This window comes from Labrus bergylta, chromosome 5 (genome assembly GCF_963930695.1).
Source record: "Labrus bergylta chromosome 5, fLabBer1.1, whole genome shotgun sequence".
NCBI lineage: Eukaryota > Metazoa > Chordata > Actinopteri > Labriformes > Labridae > Labrus > Labrus bergylta.
The window spans coordinates 4,115,155-4,136,999 of record NC_089199.1 but is presented as its reverse complement, the minus strand read 5'-3'; the positions used below and the strand labels follow the sequence as shown (position 1 = coordinate 4,136,999).

Sequence of the window (21,845 nt, the reverse complement as noted above, 5' to 3'; positions counted from 1 at the left end):
GTGGAAGCGTTATTAGCATGAAGTGACAAGACACAGCCATCCGCCACCGCACTGCACGCACACAAACACACATAAGAGAAAAAACCTGCAGTCTCATCACCACCGGATCACTGGGATTTATTTCAGTGATGGCAGGGGTGTGCCAGCGCAACTTGACAATAAATCAACACATCATAAACTCTGAGTGGCATGTCAAGATAATACACTCAGAAAAACAAGGAGGACAGTGAGGGGAAAACAGGAGGGGGTTATTCAGTGATAGTGGGAAAAATAAAACGGTGGATAAATTGGAGGACAAAAAAAAAGCGAGAAAAACACAGCTATGTCATCTCTGCTTCTTCATGACTTCTCCTCCTGCTTTCTTCGGGTCTCTTAGCCGTGATTCGTCAGTGAGCTCTGGAAAAAAGGAGGCAGAAAGGAAAAGGGGGGAGGGAAGAAAAGAAGAGAGAGCGTCAATTTATATTGTTTACAAGTACCTAAGGGAAATTCACAAACACAGAATGCATCATGACATATCAGTTTCACATACTTAGAAAACAGTAGCCACAGTCATTCCGTATATTTCACAAAACTCAAGAAAGTACCACTTCTAAATATTTAAATATCACCCAGGGAAGCTGATCCTCTGACACCTCTGAGCCTTTCTACTGTATTCTAAGTCCAACAAGTATTATCATTCAGCTAGAAACTCATGGGACATTAACATAGTGCTCTCTTAACATTTGATATTATATTGTATTGACTGAATTTCTGTCCATCTATCTATGATGAAAATAATGAGCTTCATATTTAACTTAACTTTTGATACAAAGGAAATGCCTAAACACATGCTAATGATGTACTATGGGAGTGTGTAGATAATTCCAGTTCTACCTACCCAATAATGAAAAGGTTCTTTGACTATGTTCTTTACAAACAGAGCTCATTTGTTTAACACTTAATTTTTTTGAATGGACCAAAGTATTGTTGAATGTTAATGAAACGCCTGATTAAATAAACTACAAACGTTTGTACATTGTGTCTACACTTTCCATCAGTCAGTGTTAAAGATAGACTCTGACTGGGGAACAGACACAGACGCATGTTTAAACATATTTATTCACTCTGTAGCGCGGTGACTCATAGCACAGTAGCTGCAGGAAACGTCTGTATTGAAATACAATAAAAACAAAAATAAACCTTAGAGCAAGGCACTTCACTACAGGAGCAGCAGAGCGGCAGGAATTCCAAAACTACCTGTTCCTTTATTTTATTTCAATTCTTCATTGAATATTAAAATCCTACATCTTTTTTCTAAACTGGATTCTGCCCCTGTTGCCATAGCACCAACGTTTTGTGTGGTGTCAGTACCCGACGAGGCAGACTGCTCATGAGGAAGACTTTGAAGTGAGGAGAAAGGGGAAAGCTTGTATAGGTTGAAGGAAATGTGTTGAAAGAACCTCATATGTTTGAGTAATCCAATCCAAGAATCCATTGGTTAAAGTGTCCTGACAAAGCAAGATCAAATAAAAACACAAACAACTGAAACAGTTAGTTCACAAAATTAATCCAATATCAATTATAGAGCATGTTAACCTACATTTAAATCATCTAAAAAAAAGAAAGGTATCCTTTCTAATAATTCCTGGAGACTTTCTTTTGTACGATCCAAATGTCCGGGAGTTCAGGCCCATAAAACTGAAAGCAGCCTCAGCAGATTTCTTGCGGGACACTTTTGAAACTTTCAAAGAAAGGCAGTATATGATGTGAGAGTTCACATTAGGACATGAAATGAAAGGTAGTCAATAATATATGAAGAACCTAAATTATGTAAGCCTTGAAGATAAGTAGAAGGAGTTTGAATTAATTCTAATAGAGACAGGTAGCCAGTGCAGTGATGAGAGATAATCATGAATGTGATTTTCTTTCTTCGTACAGTATTTGTTCAAATCAAGGCTGCAGCAGTCATTTTTTAAAAAAGGCCGGTAAAGGAGAGTGGCAATTATCTTAGTGGCTGGTAATAAAGGCATGAATCAACATTTCAGCATCACTCTGAAAAAAAAGGAAAATTTAAAAAAAAACAAGCAATCCAAAGAGACAACAGTAGATTTTTCTAAAAGGACTCAGTAGACAACTCACAGAACTTAAGAGTTAATGAGTAACAAAAATAGATCCTATATGAGACGCCTTGCAGGTTTCATGTTTGTGTATCAAAACACTTTTCCAGTTTTTTGGCAAAGTTTGAAAATATTTTTTTGATTTGTCTTTGTGCCTTTATTCAGTTTAAAAATCTCTCATAGTTGATTATGGTTTAGAAAGCCAGCTTACTGGGGTATAAGCAGGATTTGTGTATTCACCTGCTTTTTGCAGGTATCAAATGCAGTTGTTTAAGGCAGATAAGGAAATCGGTGGGCAAAACGTCAAACTGGGAAATATACTGCCAATAAAACAAACAAAAAAAGGAATAGTAGCATAATAAATATTGTGTTTTTTTTAAATCTTCAGCAGATAAGATAAGATCGCCAAATGTGTTCGATACAATAATGTTCACTCTCCCGTTACTCTCCACTCCTTGCTTGTAGGCTGTGTGTGTGTATGAAGAAGTGACGAAAATGAGGTGATCAGATTGATTTCTCAGCTTGATTAACAAGTTAACGCTTACAGCCCTAGAACAGACCCTGAAATATGCTGGAGAACATTTACACACAGGTACAGCGTCATTGTTTGCAGGGTTTTTCCTACATTACATCCTACAAGAATTATTTGGCGCCCCCCAAAGAGGTTTAACCAAGTGCCAAAGGAAAATCACCAGCGCCAAAAGAAAAAAAAGATGATTCAAATGGCAAATCAAATCCTCTCTGAATGTATGTTAAAAATATCACTACATCAAACGACTGTTGAACAAGCAGAACATGAACTTAAATAAGACGTCTCTGACTTCTAGCAGTCATCTCCCCTCTCATCCATTTACGCATGCGGCTCGCGCTGGATAGCCAGCTGATGCACTGTTTGTTCGTTTCTTTTGACTTGGTCTGGACGCTCTGCTGACACCCACAAGCCCAACAGTCATGTGAAAACTATACTAAACCACTTCCTCCATGTTTGCTTTTATCAACAATCAATAACTTAACGATCGTAACGTCAGCCAGCTGTAGTCTGTGAACTTCTCCACACAGACTGTCAAACAGTGCTGCGTTATAGCCAGCAAATATATTTGTATTATTTCTCAATTTCCTGATCTGATCAAATGATCCAAATTATCTGTGACACATTTTATTATTTTGTAGGAAGTCAAAGGAAAAAGAAAATAGTAACTTCCGTGTGTTCAGTAACTTAAGCATAATGATAATATTCTTTATAAAATGGTCAGAAATAACAGGAAATGCACAGATTTCTGTCAAATAAGGTAATACATACTCAGACTAAACTGTTATAGTCTGAGTCAGGGCGGATAGTCACCCCCCAAAGGCCCATTCTGAGCCAGGAAAAACCCTGTGTTTGTACTTGAATTATAGAATTATACAGCCTTTTGTTTCTCCATTGTTAAAACATGCATATCAGTCGGGCTCTACTATTTTATTCTTTAGCTGCAGTGCTATTTGCCGTCTGCTTGTAGTGGTCATTACCCCGACTTATTTTTTTTTGAGGTGGGAACAAAACAAAACACTTAGCTTCTTTTATAATGACAGAAAATTGAGCTGTTGCATGTTGTGATTATGTTCTCTAAAACTCTGAAGCTTGCTGTGCGGTGCGCACCGAGCTGGAGTAAATTGTGATTTGCGAGAGTGAGTCGCACGTTGGGCAGAGAGGTGAACAGTACCAAGACGGCCTTGAAGAAATTTCATTCTTGCCTGATAATGAATTAACAATAGTGTTTTTAGTTGGGGTTTTTTTTGTGCATTTTATTGCTTTTAAATGTAGCATATTTGGCTGGCATGTTAACAACCAAAAAAAAAGAAAAGTCTAGCATTAACTCAGAGTATAAAACCTTTAGGGTCAACCTACATGCAAACAGAGTCCCTTGAAAAGACACAGGGCGACTGAGTGTTCTTGAAGCTTCAGCTTGGGGCCGTCGGGTGGGCTAGTTGGCATGCTAACTACCACTCGTTGCTCGGCTGGCAGACAGATATGCCGGTGGGCAGGTTAGCTGTTCACTTGCCAAGTGCATCCGAGGGCATCGCGGCCTGTGCCATTGAATTGGAGATGAGCTGCAAATGTGACAAGGGGATTTAGCTTTACTGTTCCACTCACGTCCAGTGATATGAAGGGGGGCAGTGTGTATCTGCATATGTGCACGAAAAGACAGAATTTCAGGTGAAAAAAGCTCTGTTTGTGTGTGCAGGAGTTTAAGCTTGCATTAAGGTGTGCAGGGGCGTGAATGTGTGTGTGTGTGTGTGTGTGTGTGTGTGTGTGTGTGTGTGTGTGTGTGTGTGTGGGCATTGCAACATTTAGATACAGCAGTGTGATGGTACATTGTGCCTCATGCATAGTGTATGAAATAGTTCCTGAATTTCAAACTGACCCCTAGCACCTCCCACAGTACACACAGTTCAATTTGGTGCCCCAGGTCCAATTTTGGACAACTGCCATCCACACTTAGATGATTTAGAGAACGGAAAAAGCTTTTTATGCATGTCACCTTGGGCGGAGAGGGCAGCCAAATATTCAAGCTCAGAGTCTGCACTGAATTTCATTAGTTAACAGTACTTTAGGTACACCACGATCAAGCTTTGTTCAATCTAATGTATATTACAGAATGTATCCTGTCTGCATGGAGGTCATAATATTCAGTTTTTTCTATTGAAAGTGTTGTAGAGGGGCATTTTAAACTTTATGATCATTTCCGAGGCGGTAGTTTGAGCTCTTGTTTAACTTCACTTTCTTTTTTACTGAGAGGTTCTTCTAATATTTTGCTCAGCTCATTAATGTCAGGTGAATGCTTTACTCTGCAGAAAAGTCAGAAAGATGATCATCTCTAGTAAAGCACATACAGTATATCAGGTACAGAAATGTAGTGTTCAAAATATTATTTTCTCAAAGTAGGTCATGCAATATTTATTTAAATATCATTCATAACAAATGAGAATATAACTAAAGCAAAGGTTAACATACAAAAAGAAAACTGTATATGCAATAACCAATACACAAGATGTACAACAGTGTGACAAACTGGTGAAGGGACAAATTAACTACTAATGACTTGATTGCATCCGCAGGACCCCGTATTGAATCCATGTAAGGGTTGGGTAACAAGACCAGTGGAGTCTGGCACCAAATCAATTAAACAGTGAATTCTGCCAAAAGTGACTCGATTAGCTGCTCGACATGTTACACTACTAACATAACCAAACAGGTTTTTTAATAACTCTGATGGACTTAACTTTTCTACAACAGACACTTAATAACACAGATTGGACAAACTCTGAAAACATGCAGACAGACAGAAGGACAGACGGAAATTGTGGATTCTTGGGGGAAATTTTCTTTTTAGATAGATAGACACACATATTCTAATTTTCTTATTTTGGATTCTAAATTTTAAAAAAAAAACTCTCAATGAAAACAATAACAAAAAGAGGACGTCAAGGCTGGCGGGTAATCATTGGGGTTTTTTCTGCTACCCCTCCCCCATGAAAAGGAACTCCGACTAGACCGTAGTAAAGATGAACGAGGGAAGCAGACCAGAAGAAGAGAATATGTGTACCGACGATTCACCCAAGTATAATTGACATGATTTTTTAAAATCGAAGCAGCACATACAGCAACAGTACGGCAGCTTTCAGTAGCAGTTTCCACTTCCTTATGCAGCGGTCTTTGATGTAGCATCCGCTGTTTCCTTGGCAATAATAAACATTCTGTGTCTGTCATGGCGGTCACAAAATGTATTTTTAATTGCATTTTTAAAGCTTTGGAATCTACTGATCTACAGTATATCACTGCTGAACATTATCTGGCAGTAATATCATGGTGATGCCAAAAATAACCATAATGGATTTTTTTCTTGTCTTTTCACACTTCTTCAGCTGTTCACATGATTTGGAACCAAAACTCTAGTTCATCATCACTGACTCTTGCTGAGATAGAAAAGATTAGATTGAAAGCACACACTAGCAGTGATTCACAGACAAGTGAGCACGACATACAGACACACAAAGACATGTTTTCTTCCACTTTCTTCCACCAGTTTCCATCCAATTAGTGAGCAGAAGATTGAATGCTGTGTTTGTTGACCAGGAATCAACTTTGAATGGCAGCAGCGTAGAAGCAACACTGTGCACACGCTGAGTCTGTTCAAACTTCTCCCATCAGACGCTAATGACAAACATACAGACAGCAGACCTTCAATACATCTGTATTAAATATAGGGGGATGCTCACATGTACACATACTCCCATACACAAACACACTTGCCTCGCTCACTTGCCTTTTCTATGTGAAAAACAAAAATAATACACAAGAAGAAAATCAATAACTGTCTTCTTTGCTCAGTCCTAACAGCACTCAGTTCTCTGCCTCTCTCTGGAGGAACCGAGACAGTTGCCAGGCAGGACTGTCAATCAGACGTTTGCAGAGTGGCCGAGGCTATAGCTGCTTTATAAACACAGACTTTCACTGATTACACAGTCAGTAGGAAAGCCAGACAGTTAATCAGGCAGTCAGTTGAAGGAGCCTCTTAGTCCGTCAGTCAGCTAGTTGGTTACACATAAAGGAACATCTATTTGTTCAATCAGTCAGTCTGTACGTTGGTTGGTTGATCTTTTGGTTTGACCAAGATGGATCGACACAAAATGTACATTTTCTAAAGCTAATTTAGATTTTTTTTTAATGAAAATGTGCACACTGACCTTAAATATCCATAAAGACAAAAAGCAAGACATTTAAAAGCTCTGCTTTCAAATAACTGAAAAAGCTTTGCCAAAAATATTTTCATTGTCAAACAGCTGAAAATGATGTAAATGCCATAAAGAATTTACAAATAAAGACGGTTTGTGTATAGCCAAGTGAACTGCACAATAACTAAATCAAGAAAGTTAGAAAATATAGATGCTATCAGGTCAACAGGGGCAGGTATTTACCACAGAGTAAATACACTGTTTAAACATGGCTGTAGTCTCAGTGACCCATTGGTTTCTGTAGAGGCGTTATGAAGCCTTATGATGACTGCAAACAGGTGGAGCTGAGGCGGGGCTTAAGCCTACGGGCAAACAGCTGCACCTCAGCCTTTAAGGGAGTGGGTGCCTTTGTCCTTATTTATCCCAACACCTTCTTTGTACCCAAATGAAGACACACGATGGCTTAAAGGAGGACCAATCGATCACATGTTACAGAGATGGCGGTCAGTGGGGTGTAGCATCATGGATCAGATGTTAAGCTGGATTCTGATAGACTGTTCTATAGATTTAAGAGTAAGAGGGAGACAGAAAGGGAGGGGGACTGTTGGGAGAAGATGGGAGGAAGGGAGGGAGGGAGGGACAGCTCATCTTTATGTGGCCTGTGTGTTCAAGGGGTGGTCGCCTTGGAGATGATGGATGTGAAGGAGAGGTGGGATGGAAGGAGAGAGACATAAAGAGACAGAAAAGATGTGAGCTTGCACACAGGAGTGTGTTTGTGTGGGCAAAATATATATGGGTATAAGGTATTCATAACAAAGGCATATGTCAATATTTCTTTTCATGATGTGTCGCCAAGGTAAGAACAGAAAATATCTGTGTCTGGAAATAAGTCACACGAATAATAATAGTGATCATTGGAAGGAAAATGGCGCCCCACAAAGTTACTGTATCATCAATGTAGGGGGAATGCAGATTTACTGTAAAGGAGATATTAATGATTGTGAACTGTCTTGTGTGTGTGTGTGTGTGTGTGTGTGTGTGTGTGTGTGTGTGTGTGTGTGTGTGTGTGTGTGTGTGTTTGTGTGTGTGTGTGTGTGTGTGTATGCATGCGCTTAAAGAATAATGAGCAACACAACATTGGAAACAAACGCAACAAACACAGAAACAATAACTTGTATTTTCTTATTTTGTATTTTATTTTAAAAATCTGATTTTTCTTCTCTTGTTCCTCCAGCAGGAGAGGTTGACAGACCTTCCTCCTCTCCCCTTTCTTCTTCCCTCAATAATTTTGTTGTTTTTTCCCCCCTCCCTCTTTCAGACCGACTGCTTTTCTCTTTATTTATCCTCTCTCCATTCCGCCCATCATCCACTCACTCCTGTATCTCTCTGCTTACAGTTTTCTATTAACCCTTCTTCCCTGACAGACATTCTTAAGCCTCTTTCTCCCAGACTTTTCCTCTCTTTCATCAGTCTCCATCCATTTTCCCCTTTGACAGACACCTTCTGTTCCTCTTTCATCCCATGCAACAGGACTCATCCTTCGTTTTCTCTCTTTCGCTTAAAATGGCAGAATTTCTCCTTTTCCTATCAATCAAATTCTTAACCCGGATAAACAGGTAAGTGTGAAGACGTCTTGATGTATTGTATCTAAGATTTGCTATAGGACCAGAAGTCAGGGTAATAGGGAGTAAAATGGTCTGCCATTACTGAAGCCATTCAGTTCTTTCCCCCCCCCCCCCCCCAAGAAGAATGCAGGTCTTAACATTTCCTTAGGACTGAATGTTGTCTGAAGGAGCTTAAGATTGTACTGGCACACTATTTTGAAAAATACATAGGTTGTTTAGTGTGTGGTTAAAAGAGACTGGAGTGGGAAATGTCAACTGAAATGTTTTTTTGAAGAGAAGTGCTAGACAGATACAGAAGATTCACAGACACACACAAACAACTGAACATGGGAGCAGAAGGACAACACCAACAGCACAGCTGATGGAGGTGACATTAAGAGAGAAAACCTGAACACTGCAGATCCATCTGTAAATCCATGCACTCCAAACTCCTACTATTTTTTTTCCCTATAACAGCCTGCCAAATTAACAACCTCAATATGTGTGTTTTTAAAATCCTTTTGAGATGATCTCAAAAAAGGAAGATGTTGTTGTGGACTAACTCCACTCACAATGAAGACAACCACTGGTGCATAATGTGTTCCCTTTTCTCAATCAGTTTACCATCAGAAGTGTAACCTTTAAGCTTACTAGAGTCATGACGAACACAATAAATCTAAAGAGATCATTTAACAATACGTTACTACTTTGATTCATCCTTTTGTCCAAAGAATGTGTGAAAATATAACTCAAACTCACAACACAAGTTCATAGGCAAGTTGTGGTATTTTGTCAATCCGCATATCATTTCATTAAGTTCAAATCAATAAAGGATACAGCCTTGAATGGCAATATTTTGGGGGCAATTTTGTATAAAGACACCAATTTCAGATCTTTTATACATAATTGTGGTAATGTTATGATTACAAATCAAACTTTTGGTTATGGAACAATTTAAACTGTGAATTGCTGTGAAGTTCACTGGATGTTGCTGAATTTTTATTGTGAGTACAACAGGTGGTAAGAAGTTGGTTTCAAAAAAGGCAAAATTCAACGATAATTTGAGTTTGATGTTTAAACTCAAATACAAGTTCAGTTTGTCCATTGCATGCAACACTTTTGATCATCGGTTAGGTATTTGCTTTGTTGTCCTGTTTTGCAGCAAAAAATACTTTACATATGTTCTTATCAATATAATATTTGAAGGGAAGTTTTTTGGTAGCTGAAATGAGGCTTCTTATAGTTATAATACAACATCAAGTCAATACTAAGCAAAAATATTTCAATAACATTAATACACTTAAATCTACGTCAACTATTCAGCAAAAATAGTTTTTCAAAAATGTAGAAGGAGATTCAAGAAGATTTCATAGATTGGGTCTTAGGACAGACTGAACTCTCTGGTCGGTAATGATTAAGTTTTACATGTTCTTAATTCTCAAGTTTTCCTAAATTGCATAGTTTAATGCAACTACAGAGGAATTCTTTGTTGCCATTACAAACACAACTCTTAACTTCTTCTCGTTTACATTCCCACAGAAAAGTACACAAATATCTTCATCTATATGTTGATAACTTTACAATCCAGCAGTTTGAAGGTTGTTGACAAACTGGAAAAAAACTAATGGGACATAGCTATTATCAAGTCCCATGTTGACACCTGCGCAGTTTGTAGGCTACAAGTTGCCTAAATAAAAACATAGTTGAAGACTTTCCACAACTAAATGTACAGGGAGGAAATTTCACAGGGAACTAATTCTTAATATGCAATTCAATCTGTTTTGTCTGGTTTTTATTTTCATTAAGTAGGGTGTGTTTCTATTTTTTTTAAAGCATCAGCCCCCCATTGGGGTCATCAACATCTTCCATGTATTCTGTTTACCTGTTGAGAACTGCCATCTGTATCAAACAGTTAATGCCCTATTTAAAGGCTATAATACAGAATCAACAGCTTTCTGATTAAATCTTTAAATAGCTGCAAATACTTTAATACAACATACCTTTTTTTGGTCTCAGCAGTTCCCCATAAGCTTTGTGAGATCAACGCAGGACCTGAGTGGCACTTAACCAAGCATCTCAGAGGGCATGCACACACTCATGTCTCAGGGTACATAAATACTCTGTTCAGGGGACCGACACATTTAAGTGGGCTAAGTATGTGGGATGCAGTAGCAAGTGTTGCTGAGTTGTCATTGGACCCTTGCTAATGGCATTAAATGGCACAGCACTAGCATTAGCATTCTGCAGAAGGCTGAGGCCTTGGAGTGTTGTGGAGGAAGGGTGGGGGTGACACTTACAGTAAGTGGTGGTTGGAGAAACGTTTGTTCTTGAATGTGACTTTGAGGACGATTGTGTTTTGTTTGACTCAGTAGAAGGTTGAAAGACAGACAAGATTATGAGAGGTATAAGGTGGACTAGTTAAACTCTCCGATGGGCTTAAATGCTCACAAAGAATGTCAAAAACCTCCAATGACAGTGACAATATATGAGAAGCTGTCAAGGACCAAAAGAGCAAACGCTTACAAAATCCTCATGGTAACACAGGCCTTGGTGGGCTGACATTTACCCTGCATCCCTACAATCACACACTCACATACAAACACTCTCACACATATACACACAAGGTCCCATACGCATGACAATGGCCCAACCAGAGACTCTTACAGGAGAGAGAGACGGAAGTGATAGCAGAGAGAAGGTGCAAGGCTACATCCTGAGGCTAACTGTCTTTAATGGATGGCTGAGGGCCATGTGTGAGAAAATGTGTGTGTGTGCATGCATAAATCATAAAACATAAAAGAACTTTTGAGTGACATATAAGGAAGGCTGTGCCACTGTAGATAGTGGGTTGGGTGCACTTCAAGTCGGGAGACAGAAGAAGTGAGATAGATACGTTAGTGATGTTCAGATCAAGACTCTGGCGGAGAAAAAGAGAGATAAGCGGGTTGCTGGTTTCATCGGCAGATTGATTGACAAACAGGCAGGCTGACAGAATGGAAGCTATATACAGTAAAGCCTTCATGAATAAACTTATGGGAAGTCATTTAAGTCTGCAGTAGCTTAGAAGTCTTTTAATTGACACGAGCTCAGACGGTAGGCACCTTCTGCTTTGTTTTTCATACCCAAACTGTATCTTTGCTTACACTTCTTAAAGTGACAGGCGAATTTAAAAAGTACATAAAGACTGTAACAAAACCAGTTTCAGGCTGACAGATGGTATTTGATAAACGTCAAGCGGGACAAAAGCGAGAAAGATAACTATATTTATGAAAAGCATGAACCATAAGGTATCAGCTTCAGACAAAGATTCATTTCAGCATTCTCCCTTTAATCACAGAGAAGAATGCTTTGCTTTAGAAAATCTTTACAAGCACATAGAGATAACAAAAGAACAGAGCTTTTAAGCTGTTGGGGGGTTTTCACCATGTAGGCTAGAAGCTTTGCTGCCTATTGAGCAGTCATGTTATTGTGGCGTTTATGTCTTTTCTTACTCACTTACTGTCTTTTCTCTCCATGAACTTTATTTCGCTTCGAACTTATACAAAAAAAAGAAAAGAAAAAAGCTTTTTCAAAGTGCATCTTAAAAAATATTTTTGGTCGCTTATGCTGTCCTTCAGTTCTGCAGAGAAGAGGTATCTTTAATCTAACATACATCCTCAAAGTTTTGTTTCTAAATATATATATTGTTTTTAAATATATTTTTAATGTATAAAAAATGAAATAATGACCTACATGATAAATAAACCTTGTTTTCCAGTTTTGCAACAAAAAAAAAAAACAGACAATAATTCTCACAGAGGGAAAGTAAAACCTCCAATTATAAACAGTCTCACTGTTAACACAATATTTCCCTCAGGTATCTAGTGAAGATTATATTTCATAATGTAATATGATCCTGAGCTCTCTCTTGTGACTAAATCTGCTGTGCATATTGCTCCCTGTTGACCCTTAACCACCTGCAGCAATACTGAAACTTTTCCTTGTAAAACTTTGGTCCAAGCGTTCGGCTTTGCCAAGCTGCTGGCTCTGTCAGATCCATTTATAGACAAGAACACTGGACAGCTGCCTGCGTGTCCACAGGGGTCTTGGGACTGCCCACTCATTTCTTTTCATTAAGGCTGACTGATCGGAAGCCTCCGGTGGCAGCTCTTCTTGTCTGTGCTCTATTTGACCCAGTCTCAGTCATAGGGGGAACCATTCCAAGGTAGTGTTTGAGAACCCATATTAGCACCCAGCATAACTAAATATACTAAATATATATTACTAAATCTTCAAGGCTGATGGTTTTATGGACAAACGTTTAAAAAATACAATTTGCTCTGTTGGAGGATAAATGTTTTACTTGTGTCTCTCAACTTTTGGATTGCAACATTTTCAAGAGGTATATTTCAGACAGCAACAACGGACTAGATTCTTACATGGTCTGCTTCCCCTCAGACAAACGTGACACTGTTTCTACTCACTGAGTTATACTGTTTACTACAACGAGAGTTGGGTTTCTTTTGCCTGTTTTTATTCACATTTTGGCAAAGTGACAACACAAAAAGTATGCCAAATACAAAATTAGTCCTTTCTTATTGCAGTTAGGAAAAGGTTGTGCAGACCAAAACATGTGCTTCAGGAGGCTTCAGGTTGCATTGTGAAGAACTGTTTTGTAGGATTCTTACTATTTATTTTCAGAAGGCATCTGAGATGAGATTCTCTGAAAGTGTAAGTCACACAAACATGTGTATATCATGACCGTATGTTCATGTTAGGGATTGGATAATTTCAACAATAGAGTTCCCTCATTATTTTACTGTAAAAAAACGTTGGATGTTGAAGGTTGCCCGCTTTGTTTTCTGTGACGTGTCGCTCATCAGTACTGCTTGTCTTGACAGCTGACTTCTGAATGAGATGCGTGTCGGTGACATGTGACTTCTTGGATAGAGCGGTCAATGATTCCGTGGTAACAGCAACTTTGTTGATACGTTGCACATCAGCCTACATTCTGCTGCGTTTTCCTTATGCATCTTTTCCACTCTCATAGCTGTTCACACTGTGATGGTTTCTTGTACTCTGGCTTCACAAACGCCATCAGCTCGCAGTTAACTTGATGACACATGTAAGGCTGAAACAACCCATGTGTAGGTGCATGAGCATTGAAACATAAAGTAATCATGCTAATCAGTGGTTTGTATTTGATCTTATTTATATCTATGATCATTTTTGACGCCCATTGAGGGATTCAAACTTTCGTAGTTTCTTAAATGAAATTTGAATTGCAGTCACTGCTGCTGCTATTTCTATACTGACCATGTTGATAGGTAAGCCGAAGTACCACAATTATCTCCCCATTGTTTTCAGAACAGCGGCCTGCATCTGTCCCTTTCACCTCACACAGTATCTTTCCCTCACATGTCTCCCTCAGCGCCCCCTCTTTCAGCTCTCCCTCGCCTCACAGTTTGAAAGAGTCTGGACCAGATCAGAACTCTTCTGTCTCCATCTCATATTCCTCTGTGGCTCCTTCATTTCCCTCTGCTTTTCACAACCCCCATCTGCCTACTCTTGTTGCACTAAACATGACCCTTTCCTTTGCATGCCACTGGTGTAAAAGATGCTCTTTAGTATATTGTCAAACTTTAGTATAAAATGTAAATACATGTTGCAGCTACAGCTATGAGTAAAGGTAGAAGAGAGGTTTCAGCTCTAAAATGACATCATAAATATATATAATTGCTTGAATTTACTATCTAGATAAGAAAATGTGCTGCTTTGTTTCCAATACGACTGTTTCCAAACTATGATCAGGGCCTCCTGCATCTGTGTGTTCAACAAAGACAGCAGTGGGTCTGAGAGCAGGCTGTGGAAATGAACATGCAAGGGATGGCAGCTGACATGTTAGCCAAACCAACCAAGAGCTAACAGAGCCTTGTAGCTAGCAGTGCAGATCAGACCTAATGCACTGGGTAATGTGAAGAAAGTGTGCCGTGAAGGGCGGAGGAAGAGTCTTTAATACAAGGAAGAGAGGAGCATGGAGGATGGGAACAGGAGGAGAAGAGATGAATCAACAGTGACAGCAGCGTGGAAGATCCAAGGATGAGCAGGTGATTCACAAAATGGAGAGGTAATAGAGAGAAAAAAGAAAGACATAAAAGATAGAAAATAGGATGGATTATTGGCTGTAGGTAGTTTAATAGGACATTTAAAAATGAACACTTCCATCTTAAATCCCAGAACATTTAAGAGGGGTTTTGGCTTGTGAGAGAGCACTCTTCAGAAGTCTTAAAGGTCAACCTGAAAACCCAAAACCCACTTCAAAAGAGCAGCACATGATTTCATCTCAGTGGGATTATCCCAATAAAGAAAGGTTAGGCTCAGAAGATGTCATCGATAAAATGTTTCAGATCAAGATAGTTTCCGTAGGAATTCTCCTATCAAACTTAAGAAGAGAGAGAATACTGGTCAAAGTCACTCACATAGTTTGGTCTGCTATGCAGCAAAAACATCTGCCAAATAATACACCTTTATTCACCAGGGTACAAGTGACAAACTTTTACATTCTCTTCAGAGGACAGAGCAGGGTGTGGAGTCTACACAGTCACAGAGGGATGGGTGTAGCATTAATTTGCCCTTTTACTCTCTGTCTGTCTCTTCTGTGTTTTCTCTTTCTTCTTCTTAATCTTATTCACATTTACCTTTTCAATGATATGCCTGATGGAACCTGAATTAAACACTTTGCTAGCTCGCCTTTTCTCTGCAGTTTTCTCACAGTCTCAAATTATACAAAGCTCGCTCACATAACAACTAACAAACCAACTCACGTATAAACATATACACTGTTTTCTCCCCAAAGAGCCCCATCCAACTGGCAAATGGATCTTTTGAACCAGTTTAAAAAGACTGATTGCTTTTATTGTGAGCCTTTGCTTTGCTGTTATCGACCGTTTAAACTGCCAAATTCACCAATTGTTGATTTGTGCCTTTTATCTGCTTTGGAACCATATCAGTGCGTTCTGTCATGATAATAATGTGCAAATTGCCCCATTCATTATTGTTTTTTGATGGAGAAATTGGGTAAAATAAGCACTTTGTAGATAAGCTTAGGGTCTGAACACTATTTGGGAAAGCATCAGCAGAACGCAGAATGCATTTCAAAGAGATGAACGCTAAAACTGATTTTAATACACTAATAACGGTGTAATCTTCCTATCAGAGAGTTCCAAAACACATAGCACGCCTGGTTACTTATAAATCCACTCAATATGCATGTCTCATTGATTAAGCTATGTATTTGAAGTGTCAAAGAAACCAACATGCAGATTACAATGCTCAGAAGTGGATTGATTTTGTTCAAGGATTGAAAGGGTATTTGTCTCTTCCCCTTTTTATTTCCACTGTCACTGTTACTGTCGAGTTTCCTGCAGGTCTTACTAATTAACTGCTATCCCGCTGTCCTCTTCAAAAACTGGAAGCAAATTAAAAAAGTCTTTAAAGGAAAGGGAACTACTCCAAGTGCTCTGGCAAAGAATGCTGTGAGCAAAGAGGCAAGAAAAGTAAAAAAAAATAATGGGAGTGAGATATCGATTGAGAGTAGAGAAGTGTGGAGTTACCTGTAACATTCAAACTCTTACACGTATTACAACTCACTTATACACCCACACAAACAAACTTTTACTCAGAAATCCCATCCAAAAAAAGAATTACCCACACAGAGTTTGCAGCCCTCACCTACCTTCTTGGCTTGCTGGACACAGACCATGTACTGCTTGGCCAGGCTGGAGCAGAGCAGGGTCTGCTGTGGATTTTCTCTGTAGCACTGCAGCACCTTGACCTGCAGCTCAGTGCACACAGACGCAGTCTGCCGAGGTCTGTGCAGGAATAGAGGGTAGAGAGGAGGGTCAGCGTGACTAAAAACATGCAGCACTGCCAAATGAGAATTTCCTCAGTTACTCTATGTTAACAATCATCAGTTCATGTAGGAGTGCCTAGTCTAACAGAGCCTCTCCTGTATCGAAGCCTTAAAATAGATTTGTGTTTTACCTTGTACAAGCCATAGTTACTGCCACTAGTACTGCAATTATTATTCAGTAACAAGAAAATCAACTAAAATGACTTATTGATTATATTGTAGATGCACTCATTGTAAAGATCAGGACTGATACCAATGTGTAAAATAACAAAAAAATCCTATAGCTGATTCCGATAATGATGTCCCCTCCTGCTGAATCAGCAGTTGCCAGCTCTAAATGGATGCGACACAACAGATAACCATTGGCTACTGACATTGGTGCATGTTACATTATTTACCAGTGGGTCAGTGTGTGAAGAGGGTCGATATCATCTGATAGCGATGGTCAACCATGGCATCCCTATTGATTAGCATTGTCTACTGCTGTTTAATTGACAGGTTTCTTCTTATATTTATTTGCTTTTATATTGTTTTTATTAATTTCCAAATTAAATGAGTAAAATGGCAAACTTGCATGAAAAAGGTTGGTGTTGAAATGAAGGAGTACGATTGTTTTATTATTAATGTTGATATATCGTTTCAAAATTGTGCTGCAGGATAACTTAACAGTTTATATTTCTATAGAATATTTTTACTGAAGTAAAACATGGGGAAATGGCAAGAGATCACAAATTAAATCTTCTCCACATTCTGTGCATTTTAGGGCAAGTCTAGACAGATAACTTTGGTAGTTAATTCCCCTTAATGAAGAAGGCCTGATTACTGTATTTTTTTAAGGTTTATTTTTGGGCTTTTTATACCTTTATTTAAAGATAGGACAGTGGATAGAGTCAGAAATCAGGGGGAGGGAGAGAGAGAGAGTGGGGAATGACATGCAGGAAAGGAGTCACAGGTCGGATTCAAACCTGCCATCCTGCTAGGAGCACGATAGCCTCCGTTCATAGGGTGTGCGCACCAACCACTAGGCCACCAGTGCCTAAGAATGCCTGATTTAAGGTGAGAGTATTTTCTCTAAAACCATGGTGGCTAAATAATCCATAAAATCCCTGAAATCTTGTTAATCTCATGTTGATAATTAGCAGTGTAAATACGTGTTGATTTGCTTTAGTGCAGATTCAGTTTCAAACTATAGTTTCAGTCTCTGATGAATTTTGCTGAAAAAATATAGAAAGGCAAAATGAATTAAGGAACTAACTCCAGAAATGGTCATTCATTCCAACTGAGATTGCCAAACTGACATTTCTACAACTCAAGGTTTGTACATACAACAAGAAAAACTAGGTATAAAGGACTTCAAATAACTTGGTCATGAATTTACACTCACTTGAAACCACAGTTATAGCACTACTGACAATGTCTGTACTATGACACTAAGTTTTTCAGAGACTTTATCCTCCTTAAAAGAAAAAAAACATTGAAGATTGCTTATAAATTGTTTTAGTTTCAAATGTAAAAGGAAAGAGAGTTTCAAAGGCTTCCAGATGCAGCCTGCGCAGAGAGATGAATTATGCATTGACAAAGCAGCTTAGGAGTCAAAGTCAAACTTTCTCTTTTCTTTTTTTATCTTACCCACACATACAGTACATGTGTGTACACAAAAGCACACAATCATATCCACAAATACATGCGCACATGCACACATGTACACACACACACACTCTCACACACACACGTACAGGTAGCGAATGCTAATCCTACATGAGGGTAATCCTTGAGTGCTCTGTTGCTTGTAGTAATTTACCTGCTGTTGTGACAGAACTCGTAACTGGAGGGATTGGGATATGGATATGTACGCGCTCACACACATATCTACACACAAACACACAACTTATTATTCCGAGTACTGCTTCATGTACAAGCTCTCGTGTGCACATTGGGCTCACTAGAAGCAGAAAGAAGCAAAAGGGAACAGAAAGGAGGCAAAGGTTGACAACAGTCAATGGGGAGACTTTTTTTTTCCTTCCTGTAAGAATTGTGCCATGAATATCTCGTAACTCTTAACTCGTAACTCGCTCTATGAACTACACTGCTAGACCTGCAGAAAAAATGTCCCAGGCTCCAACATGACCCTCACTTCTTCATGTTTATCATAGTCTATAAAAAAGAAAAGTAATTCAATTCTTAAAGTTTGACTGCAGGAACACATTGTGCTCTTTGTGTGACTTCTGGGTCTATAGTCTTTATTCATTATTACAGTTTGATTTTTAAACAGTTTAACAGCAAACTGCAACTTTCTCACATGCATACTTTTCTTTTAATTGACAATCATCATCACATCATTGGAAATAAAAATCTTCTCAATCTCACCAGACTTTCTCACATGTTTTCCCCTAAATATTATCCCTTGATGGTCTTTCTAAAGGGGGGACTTTGAATACAAGAAAATGAACAAGTCACGAAATAAAAGAATAAAACATTTCTTCTACTCTTATCTTCTCCCCCTCTCTGTCTGCACTGCACACTCCAAATCTGACCCGGTCGTTACATCACTGCCTGGGCTCAGCAACACTAGCAAAAACCCGTGTCTGTGATTACAATATGTCGCTGCATCCACAATATGGAAGATCAAACCCTGTCCTAAACTTTTTTGAAATTCAAAATGTGCATATATTTTTCCCAAAACAATGACATTTAAGTTTTAACATGTGGTGTGTCATCTTTGTGCTATTTTCAATTAAATACGGAGTTTCAACATTTTACAAATCGTTACATTCTGTTTGTATTAAGATTTTACTCAACATCCAGGCTTTTTTTTTGGAAACGATTATAATAAAAGTAACTCTGTGTGACACTAGCCCATTTATACTAGCTACAAGATATCTATCTTATACACCTCTGTACTAAAATAAAGAATAAATAGAGATGAGCAGAAAGAATTAGTGTTTGATTAGATACAGAGACGCCAGGCTTCATTTAATATGATGGGACATGCCTATTTATTTTGACAAGCTGACCACCTGACACACACACACGCACGCGCACACACAACCTCCATGCCATACCTCAAAGCAATTGCAGAATCATACATCCTTCACATATGAATTAGCTCAGCAGACCCTGCCGTCACTGACAAATACACACCTGAATTTGTGGGTGCACTATGCTTTGAAAAAAGCTCTGCACACGGCTGTATGGGTGTGTGTTTCCTGTGTGTGTATGTGTGTATGAAATAAACGATACAAGGACATTTCTCTGCACTGATGTGTATTATGTAGACTGTGTGTGAGTGTGTGTGTGTGTATGCCAAGAAGTGCAATGGAGGGGAGAGCAGGAGGATTAAATAAATCACTGGCAGGGAGAATATTCATCAAAAGAAAAGTGAATGCAACCAGAAACAGAGACAAAGACAGAGTGAGTGAGAAAGACAGACACAGAACAGACAGTGATGACTAAAATTACTAAAATGACCTATACTCGTTGTATTTTTCTATGTATAGTGTGAGGTCAAGCAACAGCTTAATTTTAAGATGATAATTATTCATAGTTTTCAGATTCTAGAAAATCAAAAATCAATTCTGGATTTGAACTGATTCCCGATTCCACATATATTTCCTGGTTGTCTAAAGGGGTGCTTTAGACTGCAGTCTGCTAAGCACTTTATTATTTGATAGTATCAAACTATCATTTGACATTTAAAAGATCAACGAAATGGTTTCAAATTAAAACTGCTTTTATAAACGTTTTTTTATAAGCTGATTGTAATAATGTAAATACACAGAGGAAAACCTAAAACTCGATTTACATTATTTTTGTCTCCCTTGGAAAATATTTGAATATTTTTGGGCTTAAAACAGCTAAGTAAGCATTCATCAGAAACTTGCCAGTTAATAAATGATGTGATCATAAATGTAAAGCCTATACGGTTGGCGACATTGTAGAAGGTCTTTTCAAAAAGACGATGGGATCTTGTTTTTTATTGTCCGTTTAGAACTGGCTGCAGATCGGTAAAGTGATGCTAAGTGCGTCGGTCTGCACTTGTTGGCCATTGTTCCACTTATGTCATCTCTGGTCGGTGGCATATGATGTGAGTTCGGGCATTTGAATCGTTCCCGAGGTATTTCACTTTCATTTTGTAGTCCCTGCATACTGAATACATTGAGTTAAGGCCTCTCTTACCCTGGGGATTATAAAATCCACAGTGCGCTCCAACGCTTGCCTTTAATGAAAACAGCTTGGACTGAATGCTGCTCCACAGACAGTACAGGCAGTACGTTAGTATGTTGGACACAGCCATACATTACAGACACACCCCCTGCTGTATAAATAGGAAGTGTAAATAGGAAGGTTTTGCAGGTTTGTTGTGCTCAAATTTGCTGCTGGTGAAACTTTACTTAGAAGAAGAACGTACGTTGAACCATAAAATGTATTCTTTTTTATCCTTATTATACTTAAAATCTTGAATTAAAGATTCGACAATCAAGAATCAACAGTGTACATATTGAAATGTAAGCCATAAGGTCTTTGACATGCTTTTTGTTAAGCATCTCAAGAAAACATATGTTGTGAATTGGCACTATACAAATAATGGTTGGTTGATTGAAATGTAATGGTTTTGTCTTTCATTTAATCATTGGCCACTGAAATATCACATCTGTTACCAAAACCAGCTGATGAAATGGAGCTTGTTTAAGGAAACGCAGGGAACATACATTAGGTGAAATATGTCCAAGAAAGTGTAAAGATCTAGCCTAGCTGAAAGAAATTACCTTCTAAAGAGAACGCATCTTCAGAAATCATCAAAACATGTTAGAGGTGGGACAAATGGTTTATCAACTGATTTCGACAGCCAAGGTACAGAAAATACAGAATGTACAGAATTGCTACAAAGATGTAATTGGCGTTGATTTTGCATATCGGTTATTTTATGCGTTAGAGCAAGATCATTTCTATAAATTCATTAGTGAATGAGGCCCATTGAACTTAGAAAAAGTGGCTGCCACCATTGAAAACTACATTTCCATCTCTTCATAACATTGCATGTTTACATCGTCTGACAACAGAACACTGTAAAAATGAGCTGTGAATATTGAATGCAAGTTTTGGGCCCTTGCAACCCTTTCCCACAGACCCCACACAATCCTTGTGCCCTGTGTTTGCTAGGTCCCACGTCACGCAAAATAACCTACCACATCTGTTTTTAAAGCGGGTCACGATGCAGTACAGCCACATTCATTTGGTGCCTGTTTTGATGTTATGTTAATATAGTGATAGGTAACACGTTGTGAGGTCCATACATGGTGTTTTAAATTGAAATTGCCTAGATTCTCTTTGCGTCCCGTGTCTGACTTCCTGTCCTGGTCTATCAGCTCTGTTCAGCTTGGCGTGTGCTGGCAGCAGGCTCCACTGAAAATAGACTCAGCGCATATTGTGAGCCAAGCAGAGTGGATTGGCGCTTCAAGGACGCAACTGAGTGCATGAGCATTGACTAGAGAGGGCGATCAGCTTCTCAGATTTATACATACTTTCAATTGCTAAAAA

General features: G+C 38.7%; 1 protein-coding gene across 2 annotated transcripts in view; it reads right to left on the bottom strand.

Moving 5' to 3' along the window:
• Nucleotides 1-100: 100 nt before the first annotated feature.
• LOC109993795 (MICOS complex subunit mic25a) overlaps nucleotides 101-21,845 on the bottom strand; it is a 60,973-nt gene continuing 39,228 nt past the window's right edge. For both annotated transcript variants that reach the window (XM_020646873.3, XM_020646874.3), the window contains 2 exons: nucleotides 16,131-16,266; nucleotides 101-396 (listed from right to left, as the gene is read on the bottom strand). In XM_020646873.3, coding sequence (XP_020502529.2) covers nucleotides 373-396; nucleotides 16,131-16,266 — 160 coding nt within the window. In that variant the 3' untranslated portion in view covers nucleotides 101-372. The remainder of the gene's footprint in view (nucleotides 397-16,130; nucleotides 16,267-21,845) is intronic.